At 38.9% G+C, this 15139-nt stretch overlaps 2 protein-coding genes across 2 annotated transcripts; one reads left to right on the forward strand and one right to left on the reverse strand.

Moving 5' to 3' along the window:
* The first annotated feature begins 2004 nt into the window (after nucleotides 1-2004).
* Nucleotides 2005-3135, forward strand: LOC110093173 (transcription factor PCF2). Its single transcript, XM_020817979.2, has one exon. It carries the CDS (start codon nucleotides 2068-2070, stop codon nucleotides 3019-3021), a length of 954 nt encoding a protein of 317 aa, XP_020673638.1. The 5' UTR covers nucleotides 2005-2067; the 3' UTR covers nucleotides 3022-3135.
* A 6939-nt stretch (nucleotides 3136-10074) lies between these two features.
* Nucleotides 10075-12261, reverse strand: LOC110093186 (subtilisin-like protease SBT1.2). Its single transcript, XM_020817999.1, has one exon. The coding sequence runs from the start codon at nucleotides 12259-12261 to the stop codon at nucleotides 10075-10077; it is 2187 nt and encodes a 728-aa protein (XP_020673658.1).
* Between the last annotated feature and the right edge of the window lie 2878 nt (nucleotides 12262-15139).

Consider the following 15139-nt stretch of genomic DNA (forward strand, 5'->3'; position numbering starts at 1 on the left):
GAAACAAAATCAGAAACAGAAAAGTCGTCAAAATCCTCTTTTCTGAAAATTGAGAAAGGCGGAATGTGTCTTACTTCGAGTCGGTCAACTTTCTCAACTGCAGCTACAGACGGAAACGGACAGAAGTCGCCCAAAAAATCACTTTTTCTTCTTTTTCCTTCGAATTTCTCTCTCATGGGCTTTTCTCTCTCTTCAAAAAGATCTCGTTTCCATTTAAACCCATGCAGATCGTCTTGGACGATCCCAAATCGTCCCGGGACGATTTGCTCTCGGGAGGCATTTTCGTCCATACGAACCCTAGTTCGTCCTGGGACGAACTTCTCTGCCAGAATTTTCTTCACAATCTGTACCGATCGTCCCAGGACGATCCAACTTCGTCCTGAACGATCCTGGAAGGAAAACAACTTTCACACTAACAATCCTGTTTTTCATACTATAACAAAATACATTGAGATAGATCACAGGTTTATTCGCGATCACATTCAAAGCAACAATATACAACTTCTTCCTATCAACGCAATAGATCAACTTGCTGACATATTTATCAAGCCACTATCAACACCTTGATTTACTCAACCTGATGATCACTCCGGATTCATCAGCTTATGGGGGAATATTAGAGTATAAAGGAAATGACACTTAAAGATCAAGATGAACACGTGGACACTCATGGGTTATTATTGTAATCCAATTCTTAGCATACACGTGTAAGTATACTTAGATGTGCTCTATATATACCCTTGTTTATCTCTGTTCTCAAAAATAAAATCTTTAAATGGGCTTGGGAGCCCAAAAGGCCAAAGCCCATTCCATTCCACAAAAATGATGTACATAAGGAATTATTATGGAACACACTCAACCACCCCATCAACATGGATGAACTCAACCATCTACGAGGAGCCGCTGCCAGAATTGAAGCCGAACAAGTTTTTACACTAATGAACGAACTTCGTACTCTATTTCATATATACGAGAATAAATCCAAATACTGTAAATTATATGCTGGTGTTCTTACTCTTTCTGTTATCATCTATCTTGAGTTTGTTCGTGATATGGTAAAGTAGATCAAGAAGTTCTTCAGGTAATGTTGTTCTTCAGTTTGGCCTTGTTGGAATTATTGAATTGCCGTTTTATGCACTTTTGGTGCGTCTTCAGCCCTTAAGATTTAATGTGGGCAAACTTTTTGGCCTCTATTGAAGGGCATCTCTAATCGAAAAACTCAAATTTTATTTCAAAATGTAGTAATTCATCTTCAATCGAATTTCAGTTCTTTCTCCTCTTTCGTGAGCTTCTCGGCAAATCCTGTCACAAAAAAATTTGGCGTATGTGAATAGTGCAACATCAATATTGACATATCATTGTTCATCTACTTAGCGTCACATTGTTCATCTACCAAATTTTGACAAGAGATTTAGCGTTAGAATGAAGCGAATAACGGACGTCATACAACTTATATAATTCGGTTGGAGATGGTGGAAGGTCACATTTGTTTCTTTGCCCAATATCCAATTATAAATTTTACAATTATTTTATGAGTCTTATTTTTTAGTACTTATTTGTAGTTTTTTGTATAAAAGATTTTATAAACTCATTTATAAATTAAAATTATATAATTTATGTTATTTAAATTAATAAATTATATATTTTTCAATTTAAAAAAGAGTTAGTCTTAAAAGATTTGAAATGTGGTTATAATTGGTATTCAATGAATCTGTCACAGGTCGGAAAGCTATAAAACCCCTAATTAATAGACTCTTATAAAAATGTTAAAAAGAAGAGCATACTGACCCAGGCTGTGGCCCACCCGTTCATTTTCTCCACGGCTTTCTTAGACCGTTGATTCCCTTCTACAACGATCGCTGCCCAGGGACCCATCCTACATCAGACGATCAACTGCCACGAAAGCTGGCCGGTGCGGTATACGACTTTAATAGCCGTTGGATTGAAAGTGGGGTAGCCGGTGAATAGGCAAGCATAAAAAGAGGGCCCCTTTAGGTTTCCACTCCCACTCTTTTGCCCCTTTCCAACCCAAACCTCCAATCGTCTCTCTTGACGTTTTGATTAGAAATGGATTCTCAATTGCTGGACGAGGAGGATGACAGAAGGAAGGCTGACGCTGAACCGGGCGGCGGCGGAAGTGCAGCGTCGACGGAGACGACTACGCACCGCTTGATTATGCCGAAGCCAGAGCCGATGGAGTTCATGGGCTCGCTTCCGCTTATGAAAAGGCAGCCAGGGCGGAGCAAGGACCGCCACACGAAAGTGGAGGGCCGTGGTCGAAGGATCAGGATGCCGGCCGCTTGCGCCGCTAGGATCTTCCAGCTCACTCGTGAGCTCGGGCACAAGTCTGACGGAGAGACCATTCGGTGGCTCCTCCACCACGCCGAGCCCGCAATTATCTCCGCCACCGGAACTGGAACCGTTCCGGCCATCGCTACCACTGTTGATGGAACGCTCAAAATCCCCAGCGAGGTTTCGTCGGCTCCAGCCGACCGACGCGGTGTAACGACCACATCGTCAGTAGATGGAAGGAGGAGGAAGCTGCAGCCGATGAGGGCGGCGTCGAACAGTGGGGTTTCGTTGTCCACTGGATTGGCCCCGATCCTTGCAGCGCCCGCTGTGGTTCCGGTGTTGGCGTTTGGCGGTGGAAGCGCGCTTCCAGGGGCTAGTCCTGTTTGGATGATTCCAAGTAATTACGCGCTCGGCGCCGGGCCGTCGACGCCGGTGGCCGCACCTGTATGGACTCTTCCGACGCCGCCGCATATTATTAAGTTCACCGGAAGGCCCTTCAACGCTGGCGTTGCATTACCCGGTGCCGTGGAGCTAAACCTAGCAACAGCTGAAACGGATGCCCAGACAGCGAAGCTAGCTAAGACTGCTGGTCCACTAAACGCCGAGCTTCAACTAATGGGCGAAGCAATGGATCAGAACCGTGGGAAAGCAGAGTACGGGAAGGATAAGAAAGGGGAGGAACAGTACGCGAGGGACAACGATTCGGCGGAGCCGCTCGCCGGTGGTTAGAGTTTAATTTTGTTGATTAATTTGCTGCTAATCATTTTAGTTATTAACTTAATTACACATTAGGGTTTAATTCAAGGTTTTAAACGCGATTTACGACTAGCTCGAATTTCCATAGTTTTGATTCTTTAATATTTTAATTATTTATATATAAAAAATCATTTTATTGATATATATTATTTATATAAACGACATTCAACTATTCAAGTATTAACTTTCTGTAATTTTTGGCTTGCGAAATTGTGTCACGAAAGCCTGTTCAAAATTTGTTGAGTCTTAAAATTAATATCTTAAAAATTTTGAGAAGAATGATTATTTAAATTTTATATTATCTCAAAATAATCTCAATATTTTTGACATTTTTGTCACTGAATTTTATTTTTATAAGATAAAGTATTATGTCAAGATATCCTATTAAAATTTTGCAACGATGAGTTACAAAAATTTTTATGAAATATTTAATATAGAAATAATTAAATTTTTTAATGATTTTAAGTAAAATTTCACTTTTTTGGATGTTCTTATTATGATTAAAATATCTTTCAAAAAAGTTTGAATTTATTCTAAAATGAAGATAATATATAAATAATTACCAAAAATTATATTACATTTATCAAATGCGACCCAAAGTTTTTTCCCTTCCAAAGCGTTAAGTCTAATTCCATTAATTTTGATTCTCGCAAAGATTTTTTATCGTCGCAATAGATCCCCGCCTGTAACATGTTTTCAGTAGTTATGAGTAAACATAATTAAAAAATAATAATAATTAGAAACTTTCAATTAATCTCTTTATAGTTTTTATATAAAAATAAAAAAAACAATGGCTTGTATAAAATTGTTATTAGTATAACGAAGTCTTAAATAAACAATTAATTTCTATCGAAGTATAAAAAAAAACTTATTTTTTGCGTTTCACAAAGAAATTACTTTAGAATTTTATTTTTTTCACTGCTTTGTTCGTTTATTTCCCTTTATTTTGAAGGAAGCAGTTGTCACGTTCACACGTGCGTGATATATTAATCGTCCACGCTTTTACGTTATTAAGTAAAGTGGGGCGATGGAACGGTGGGACCGTGCATTGGTGGGGTGTGGGCCCGCAGTTGTCCGTCATGTGACGGGCGTTGGGACCCTTGATGTGGGGCCACGGCGTCCTCGATGAACCGTTTAGTGGGGCTCGGATCGTTAGGATGAAAGAAAGGTTAGTTGGGTCCACGCGCGGTAGGGCATTTGAGACGACACGCGTCCTCTCCATTGCTGGAAGTCGGACTAGGTGGGGACCAGGACTCCCTAAGTTTCACACGTAGTGGTGTGTCGTGTGTTCTTGGTTATTGCTTATCCAAAAAAGTAGATTATTGAGTTTTTTTTTTTTCCGAGAATAGGGGTTCGGGCAACTTCTTTCTCTTTTTTTAAATAAATTTTTAATTTAAAAAAATTTGACTAAAAATTTATTTAAAAATAATAAATATCTCAAATAAGAATATATATGATATTTTTAGATAAAATTAGATTATATTCATCAAGCCTAAAGCTGGATAACTTTGAGATAATGTTGGAAAAATGAATTTTAATCGAAATTTTTAATTTTTTATTTAATCGAATAATTTATATTAAAATAAAACATTTTAGGATATTCCAATGAACCCAAACATTTGATGGCACTTTCAGTTGCTCCATTCGATTGTCATTTTTTTACTATTCTTATTGCGTGAACAGTCGCATATTACCTACCAAATTTTTCTTTTCTCAGGATTTGCAAGAAACGTGAAAGAGGAAAAAGACAGTTATCTTGCAGAAGTGCAAAATAGAGTTCAATTGGAGATGAATCACGATTATTTTTTAGTTTACTTATTTTGGAGTGAAAAAAATGAGATTTTCGTTGGAGATGCCACTTAGGAATTTATTTATATATATTTAAATTTTTCATTTATATATTCACATTTAAATTTTACTATTGCGTCACTTATGATTGTTCATTTTAGACCTGAAGTTCCTCCTAAAACCCTGAAACAAAGACTAGAAATCACAGCAGGCACCAATGATGGTGATGGCAAGATTTGGCGCATGAGCTTTGTTGCGTTTGGAATATTCGAACTAATAAATATATAGTTTACGTCTTAGATTGTACGGAAGATCCAAGCACACAATCAGTAAGTGAGAGGGGATTGTAGCGTTTCATAAGAGACACCAAGTTTTTTACGTGGAAAAACCCCTAAAAAGGGGAAAACCCACGGGTCCTAGACCAGTTTGAATGAATCCACTAAAATTTGTAGTCGATATTACAAATGAGACACTTCTTGGAGAAGGCTTGGCATTGATGTCACAAAGTACATCATATAGAGTGTATTAGATCGGTGGGAGTTACAATAGATGTATTGTTTTGTCAGCACGACCATAGTCGGTAGGATGGAGGTCGGAAGGACCATAGTAGGCGACGGAGGTCGGAAGGACCGTAGTCGGCAGGAGACTGGGGTTAGAAAGACCGTTGTAGTAGGGCGGTACTCTGGTAGAACTTTAGGCATCAGGTAGTGGCCCAGCAGAAGTCCGGGGCTCAGGTGGTGTTGCGACGAAGGTGATGGCCTCTGGCGAAGGTGAGGGCCTCAGGTGGTGGTCCGGCGAAGCTCCGTCGGTGGTCCGTGAGGCTCCGGCGGTGGTCCGGCGAGGGTCCGACGGTTGTCCGACGAGGCTCCTGCGGTGGTCCGGCGAGGTTTCGGCGCTGGTCAAGGAGGAGCTTCTTCCTTCTCTCCCTTCTCTTCTTCCTTCTCTTCTCCTCTTCTCTTCTTGATTCGGTCCCCTCTCATGAGAAATGAGGGGTCTATTTATAATTTTTCTGGAGTGGTATAGCCCGTAAATAGGTGTGAGATCAGGGGTAAATAGGGAGTGGCCGAATGGACAGCCGATATTGAATCCCTTGATCATGCACCGTTTTTTGGACATTTGAAGGCTTTAGTGATGTCGGAATTCGGAGATCTTGGGCTCATTGGATTCGTCTCGTCGAGCCGCCCGATTCGAGTATAAGCTCGTCAAAATAGGAAACCGTTTGATAACTCAAATTGTGATTCGAACCTTCCAACAGCACTTCGAGTCTTTGATTTGTGCTCATTTGGGCTCGGATTGAGTCGAATTTGGTGTCGTTGGATTCGTATTTCCGAGACGCTCAGTTTGACTATAAGCTTGCTAAAATCAGAGTTCGGGTTTATCCGGATTTAATTTCTGAAGTTTCCAATTGCAACTTGATTTTTTGCGCTGAGATTTGTGCCCGATCAAGATAATTTCATTATGACGTATACGCTTACTCATAAAATGTGGCACGGCGATATTAAAAAAATGTGTTATTGGTGTTAATTTGGGTGTTACATGATGTGGATGGTGGAGTTTTGGTGTGAAATATGTGCGTTTTTTTTTTCAGAATTGAAAACAAGTTTTAATTAACTGTTAGAAAAAAAAATTCACAAAAAAAGAAAATTTTGATTTACAATTAAAGAATCAAGCCAATTAAATGAGTTGAACTCGAGCTTTTCAAAAGAGCTCGAGCTTGGTATTAAGAGTTAAACGAACCAAGATTGATAGGGTAGATATATACTCGACTCGACTCGTTTATACCCATAATATTTGTGGGTGCGTGTATGTAAATCCTATTATTTTTATTTTGTGTGTTATTGATTTTACATATTATATATTATTTCTCAATATATTTAAATTATTAGATTATATAATTAAATTATTTGACAATATTATTAAATTATAAAATAGTACAATTCAGTTACTAGATATCACAAATATAATAGTATATAAAAATATTATGTTATCTAATAATTTAGTTATATTATTTAATAATTTAGATGTATTGAAAAATAATATGCAAAGTTTAAAATTAAAAATATATCTAATAAAATTACCATCGTCCAAATATAAAATCGTCAAGTTCTGATATTTATAGTTTATAATTAAAACTTAAAAGGATAAGTTTATTTAAAATCTTTCTATTTATGTGTTGTTGATCAGCAAAGGTTCTGTAAAACTATTATTGTGCGCTCTGAAATGTTCCTAACATTTATGTGTTTAGAATTCCATCAACAAAAGCTATGCAACTATAAGTTGATCCTATGCTTTTCCACCAATGAAAGAAAATATTTTAGTCGTGATATATCATCAAAAAAATTATGGCACGAATCTCAAGGGAAAATCAAGTTGAAACTTCAAAAATTAAACGTAGACCATCTGAACTCCGATTTCATCAAACTTAAATTCAAACTAAACGCCTCGAAAATATAACCCAACGACACCAAATTTGACTCAACCCGAGCCCAAATGGGTCCAAATCAAAGACTCGAAGCATATTTAGAAAGTTCAAACCTTAATTTGGATGACCAAACTGTTTCTAAACATGACATGCTTATAGTCAAATCGAGTGCCTCGACGTGACGAATCCAACGAGCCCAAGATCATCAAATTTTGATATCATTAAGACATGCAGATGTCCAGTAAATGATCAAGAGATTCAACATCGGCCATCCATTCAAACCACTCCTAATTTATCCTTGATCTTGCACCTATTTACTGGCCATGCCACTCATAGAAAATAATAAATAGGCTGCATGTACATTTCTCATGGAGGGGGACCATGAAGCAAGGAGGAAAAGAAGGGAGGAGAGGAAGAGAAATCAGAGATTTCTTTTGCCACCAAGCTCCTCCTCGACCACCTCTCGGCCACTGCTCGTCGCCGAATTTTCATCAGATTTCTACCTTACGCCGGATTTCCGCCAGTCGCCATATTCCTACTTGACCCGGGACTTTCGCCCGTCTCCAGACTTTCGTCGGATTTTTACCCTACGCCGAACTTCTGCCCGTCGCCAGAATTTCGTTGGAATACCTGACATCGAACTTTCACCCTTCACCGAATTTCTGTCAATCGTCAAACTTTTACCCGACACCGAACTTTCACATGTCGTCAGACTTATGTCTATCATCGGACTTCCACCAGACAACGAACTTCCGCCCGTCTCCAAACTTTTGTCAGTCGGCGAACTTTTGTCAGACTTCTACCCCAAGGAAGGGCCTCATTTGTAATTGACTGTATATAATAGTGGATACATTCAAACTGAGTCAGGCCCGTGGTTTTTCCCCCATTGATAGTTTTCCACACGAAAAAATATTGGTCTCTTATGAATATTGTATGATATATCTCTCTCTTATCTGATTGTATGCTAGATCTTCGTATAAAGCTAAGACGTTAAAATTAATATTTCTCTATCATCACGAATATTCCAGGACGCAACAAGTTGAATGTTTTCTATATAAACTAAAAATTAGAAGTCCTTAGTTCAAATTATATTATAAATTTGGCTCTAACGTCTATTTTTTGAAAATATTTAAAAACCTAAAACTGCACTAAATCAGTTCCCCGGGCTCAAAATGTGAGAGCTCGTTCCTTTGTTTTTTTCTTTTTGGATCTGATTTTTTCTCCCAGGATCGTCCAGGACGATTTGGGATCGTCCTGGGACGATCAATGCATGGCAAAATCCCGAGAGCAAGGGTTTTTGGCAAACTAATTATCGGCCTGAAATATCGTCCTAGACGATTGGATTTTGTTCACATCGTCCTGGACGATGTGGCGATCGGCCGGGCCGATCAGACTGATGTTATAAGGAAATCAGCTCGATTTGAGGAGAGAGAAAAACTTTTTATAAAACAAAATATCTGAGGAGAGAGAAAGAGAATATATATATATATATATAGAGAGAGAGAGAGAGAGAGAGAGAGAGAGAGAGAGAGAGAGGATCGATGCAAAACCTTCCCTCTTTTAAGATGAATCATGACTGTCTTCTCAATTGATAGTTCTTATCTATAGATTTCATAACTTATATATGTTGGAGATATTTATGTAATTGAGTGAACTAGTCCTCTGTTTTAGCTTTACATCATTCTTAATACCTTTAACAGTGCCTTCAACCTTTACATGAAATTTCATATTAGCATGACCAATATTATATTATGCGCATGATCATTTTAGGTTTTAAATCTACAACATTTCCTCTTATTTATATCATATTTCCTCTCGCTTCAAAACCTATTATCAAAACATTTTATTAATTGCTTCTAGATTTGATATACTTTTTTTCTATGGTTAGAAGCTCAAAATTTTCTCCATGGATAGGTGCCTTTAGCTCCTTAAAACCATATTATTTGGTAGTTTTTTTTTTCTTTCTAATTTAATATCCTCATCATTATTATAGGCATAAACAAAAGGATTAGTACTTATATTACGTAGATTCCTCTAAATGGTTCCCTGGATAAAAATATGCAAGTAATTGTTTAAAGGTATATCACCTTATCTTAGACAATTGGTAGGCTAAGCACCTCCTCATTATTAACCTTACATCTTAATTAAGACTTGCTTACAAGGTTATGAAGGGAGAAAGATTTTTTACCTATGGGTTCCTACATATTATCCAACCATTCATATTTAGAAGTCAATAAATAAAATAAAAAAAAAACAAATCCTCCCCTTTGAGGAAAAAGTAAATATTTCTTAGATTGTGCAATTATTTCTTTCTTTTTATAGCCTTTTTATAGCCTTTAGGTGGATGATAAGAAAATTTATCAAATATTTGATAATTTCATATTTAGAAGATGAGATCATTAGAGATTCACAATCATCCTATTCCTTCAGCAAGCCGCTACGCATTGGGTTATGTACACTAAAAATTATTTTAATTATTTTTGAAAAATAGACATTTTGAATAGCGGCATTATATTCCCAAAAAAATTGTATAGGGATAAAAAAGTTTTATAAATCCATTATTTAATCTTTTTAATCTGCTAAATTTTTTTTAAAAATGATAATAATATAAAAAATTTATGAAATATATATAATATAAATATTATTCTAAAAATAAAAACATGTTGGTTGCAAGGGAAAATTTCATGTTTTAAATTTAGAAAATAAACTAATGTACGAAGTCACCATTTCCCACAATAAAATAAAAGATAAAAAATAAGCACCTAAAACGCATAAACTTAGATAAAAGTAATTAAAAATTCAAAGCAATCCACTCACTAAACCTTCAACGTCACCACAATTGGACTCCTCACCACGCGTTTCGCTGACACCCATCTCAAACTTCCCTGCGCCCATCTCCGCAATTCCGTTGCACCATCAATTCTCTTGAAAGTCACAGAAAAGCTTTTCTCTTCCTCCACCTCTCTGAACTTCAACTTCTGCGGCTTCACCTTCACCTTAACACCTTTTGGACTCTCAACTTCCACCTTATATCTCGACCCAGCCTCCCCTACATTCGTCACCTTCCTATTCACCGTCATCTTCGTTCCATTCATCGCCACCAAAATGGAAGGATAGTTCAGCTCGGCCTCCGCTATTTGCCCCACTCGAGCGCAGCTCACTTCCCGTCCGGCAATTATTGTTGCATCGTCGTCCGAATATCCCACGCCGCAGATATATCGAATGTAATCATCGCCGGAGATGTTGTAGACCAGCCCCGGGTCTATCGCTTTCTGCGGGTTAACGTGCCCAGCACCCAACGCGAAGTAGTCCGCAGGCTTCAGCTTCTCGTCCATGATTGGCTTGCCCCTATCGTCCACCATGTCAGCCGTTGTCATTATGGAGGATTTGATCGCTGCGGGAGACCAGTTTGGGTGAGCCTTTTTTAATAAAGCCACCACTCCTGAGATATGCGGCGTCGCCATAGACGTCCCTGAGATGATGTTGAATTCAGCCTCTCGCCGGCTCTCGCCGTTGTGGTTACTATCTTTGCTAATAGGCCTGGGCCAAGCGGCTAGCACGTTGACGCCAGGGGCTATGATATCCGGCTTAAGAATCCCGGCGCTTGACAAGCTGGGACCTCTTGATGAGAAATAAGCCACCATTGGCGCCGAAGGAGATGAATTATTACTTATCACTGTTCCGCAGAACTCTATGGAGGCGGTCGGATTGATAGCCGAGCCGGCGTATGCGGAGATTTTAGCTCCGTCTTCGAAGGTGACTGAAGAAGAAGGCATTGATTGGAGATCAAGCACGATCGTTGCGCCCACAATTTTATTATTCTTGAGTATGACCGCCACTCCCCCTGCAGCCTTAATCGCGGGGATATTGGCGACTGATTCACAGAGAACTATCTTCCCTTTCAGGCTTGCGGCAGGGTGTTTATCGCATGAATTGGGCGCAATTAGCTGAAATTGTTGCCGAGATGAGAATTTTCTTGGCTGAAACAGAGCTTCCCCCACAAACACTTCCCCGTTCCCGAGACGCACAACGGCCTTGAGAATCCGGTTCAACGTTGAAGCTCCGACGGTGATAAGCCACGGAGCTTCGTTGGAGAGAGATCCCGAATACGGCCCATCGTTACCTGCGGCGCAGACAACCGTAATTCCTTTCTGAAAAGCGCGGAAACCCGCAATGGCGATAGGGTCAGTAGCGAAAGAAGCTGAGCCGCCTCCCAGGGAAAGGGAAGCCACGTCAATGCCATCTTGTATCGCAAAATCGAACCCCGCGGTTATATCAGCTCCGCTACAGCCTTCTAGATCGCAGACTTTGTAAATTGCAACGTGCGAGCGCGGAGCGATGCCGGAAGCCGTGCCGTTGGCTTGACCAACCACATTAGCGTTGCCTACGAAGTTGCCGCCGGCAGTGCTTGCGGTGTGAGAGCCGTGGCCGTGGAAGTCAGAGGCATTCTTTCCGACGAAGCTGCGCGCGCCGATGAGTTTATTGTTGCACGGTGCGGAGGGTGGAAGCTGGCATGGTGATTTCCAGTGGGGAGGAGCTGAGGGAATCCCGACGTCGGCGAAAGAAGGGTGGTTGGAAGCGATTCCAGTGTCGAGCATTCCGATGATGATGCCTTCGCCTTGGTTGGAATGGTGCCAAAGGCCGGTGTTTGAGCGGAGTCCAAGGAAGGTGGGGGTGTGGGTGGTCGTCAGTTTGTAGGTTGGAGTTGGATAGGCGCGGAGGAAGCCGGGTTTGGATGACATGGAAATGGCTTCCTCTGCGGTGAGCTGGGCGGCGAAGCCGGTGATGGCTTCGCGGTAAGAGTAGAGCAAGCGGGAAGAAGAGGAAATGGTGGGACTTGCGGGGAGGAAGGAAAGGTAGTATCTTTGGAGTCTGGTGTTGTCGGACTTGAAAAGGTTGTTCGGGCGGCGTACATGGACGATGTAGTTTTGGAGGGAGGATGAGTGACCAGAGATGGCAAGGAAAGGGAAGGAAAGGAGGAGGAGAAGGGTGGCCGATGCCATGAGTAGATTGTACTACTTGATTGTCGGTTTGCTGTCGGGTAGGAAGGTGAATGACAGGTGTTTAATATTTATAGTGTTAAAAAAAAAAATGGGAGAATGTTTTTGGAAGGAGGAAAAACTGAAGAGACATAAAATTACATAAAGGAGGGGGATGGAAACTTCTGATTCTACAGATAATTAATGAATTCGCATTAACAGACGTATAGTTTTTGTCCACGTTCAATGGAAAAACTGGATTCAAATTCTGGCTTGTTCATGCACGGAAATATTGGATTTAATGTTTTTTTTTCTATTTAATATTAAGTAAAAGTATATTCATATTTTTCACTGCTATATATTCTTCTTCCTTTATAGACGATAGACAATAATTTTTTATTTCGTTCGCAATAATTATTCAGCGGTTACAAAATAAATTCTATCCAGGAAAGCGCAGAGAAGTGGGCGCATACTCACTAATAAATTCATAAAAGTTTTTAAGAACAATCATTGGCTGAAAAAGATTCTTCGTCTTGCTCATATTGAGACTTTCAGTTTCTGACGTTGCACCTATCAACAAGTACCTTGTGATGAAAGGAATTCTAATTTATTGTATTCTTTAACATTTTATAAGAAATATCATCGATGAGATTTCTATCAATATTTGACGCCGGAGTTGAGCCGCTTAATCATGTTAACTTCAGGATTGTTAAATCTTAGTATAACTATATAGATATAATGTTTTTTATGATGGCATGTAATCTCTTATGTTGATTCCTTTGGCTATAAATATATAACCAACTCTTATATGGCCATATTGGAGATGAATAATATTTGAGTTCTTACTCAGTTGTTTTGGGTTGCTGTATCATAAAGGATTTCATGTGGTGATCCTCACCCAAAGAATTCTTGGGTTATGTGTGGGCTGCCAGTTCATGCACCTCGTGTGTTATATATATTGAATAAAGAAACGAGTACTTTGTGATAAGGAATAATCAAATAAGAACCATTTACTCACTAGAAATGATATATCATCAAAAACTTATCTTGATAGGGAACGAATCTCGAGGCAAAATCAACCCGGAAACTTCAAAAATTAAATTCAGGATCACCAGAACTTCGATTTCAGCAAACTTATAGTCGAACTGAGTGTCTCAGAAACACGAACCAAACGACACAAAATTAAATCAATCCGAGCCCAAATGAGCCCAAATCAAGCACCCAAAGTGCTGTTGGAAAGTTCATACAGCAATTTGAGTTACCAAATGGTCTCCGATTTTGACGATCTTATAGTCGAATCGAACGGTTCGACGAGACGAATCCAACGAGCCCAAGATCGCTGAATTCGAACATCATTAAGACCTTCAAATGTCTTACGAACGGTGCATGATCAAGGGATTCAATATCAACCGTCCACTCGACCACTTCCTATTTGCCCCTGATCTCACACCTATTTACAAGTTATGCTACTCCATAAAATCTATAAATAGACCCCTCATTTCACATGAGAGGGGCCACAAGTAAGAAGCAAGAAGCAAGAAACAAGAAGAAGAGAAGAGAATGATAGAAGGGAATAACTCCTCCTCGACCACTACCGAAGTTCTGCCCGACGCCCGAGTGACGCCGAAATTTTGCTGGGTGCCCGAGTGACGCCGGAATTCTTCCCAAGTGACGTCAGAATTCTGCCCGACGCCAGAATTCTACCAGACTTCCAAACGACGCCAAAATTCTGCTCAACTTCGGAACGACGCCAGAACTCTGCCCGACTTTGTAACTGATTTTCAATCCTAAAAGATTTATTGTAATCTGATTGTCCTAAATTTTAAGGACGAGTCAGCCTCCTGTATTTCAAACAAACACTAGTGAAACTTTTTCAACTGGGCGTGACCCCGTGGTTTTTCCCCTTTTAGGGTTTTCCACGTAAAAATCCTGGGGTTTCTTTTTCTTTTCTGTTTGTGTGTTGGATATCCGTACAACGCTGAGACGGAAATTTACTAACTCTATCTCCGCGTATATTCTAGCTCGCAATAAGAAATATATTACTTTCTTCGCTAAATATTTTTCTACATACACCCCCTCCCTCTTCACACCTCCATTTTTTAAGAATTTATACCACCTGATTCCTATTCCAAAAGTCACATTTCCATCTCAAAAATTCATTTTTGCATAGTAAAAGTGGAGAGAAAGGAGAGAAAAAACGCCCAAAGTCCTGTGAATTTTGGTGCTCAAAATAGCTCTTAAGAAGAGGAAGCCACGGTAGTTGATGATGGGAATTTATTTTGACTTAAGCGAATAAGAACTGGAGATTTAGGTTTAGTTTGAGACATTATTTTATTATTTTTTAAATTTTTTATTAAAATTTTATTTTAATAAGCAATAAAAAAATTTTCCTAAATGAAAGCGTAAAAAAAAACTTGGCCTTATCAAATAAACTCGCATGAGCATTCTCATTAATAAGATGCCTTTCAATTGTGGCCAAGGCTAGCGTTAGAAATTCATAAAATAAAATAAAATAAAAAAGCTGTCCATATTTTTAATATTATTATTGTCATTCTCAAAAAAGTAGTTTTTGTCCATATTTACATGGCTTTGCCTATTCCTTCCACAATTTATTTATGGTTCCACAATTATTTATTTGTTGTTTTATAAAGAAAATAGTTCAAAAAAATAATTAAAAATTAAATATATAAAAATGACCATCCTTCATATAAGACTTTATTTTGTTACGCTTTTTTTATTGTTTTTATCAACAGTTTTTTAGTACAAAAAATTTTATACTAAATTTTTTTTAAAAAAATGCAATAAGAAAACTATCTAAAAAAAATGTAAGTGCTGATAATGGATCCTAAAAAGCTGAATTTATATCAATATATAAGATTCAGGTGGTGTTTGATTCAAGGAA

This window comes from Dendrobium catenatum, unplaced genomic scaffold (genome assembly GCF_001605985.2).
Source record: "Dendrobium catenatum unplaced genomic scaffold, ASM160598v2 fragScaff_scaffold_963, whole genome shotgun sequence".
NCBI classification, from domain to species: Eukaryota; Viridiplantae; Streptophyta; class Magnoliopsida; order Asparagales; family Orchidaceae; genus Dendrobium; species Dendrobium catenatum.

Coding starts and splice junctions, on each gene's coding strand:
- LOC110093173 (XM_020817979.2), top strand. CDS start 2,068: ATGGATTCTCAATTGCTGGACGAGGAGGATGACAGAAGGAAGGCTGAC.
- LOC110093186 (XM_020817999.1), bottom strand. CDS start 12,261: ATGGCATCGGCCACCCTTCTCCTCCTCCTTTCCTTCCCTTTCCTTGCC.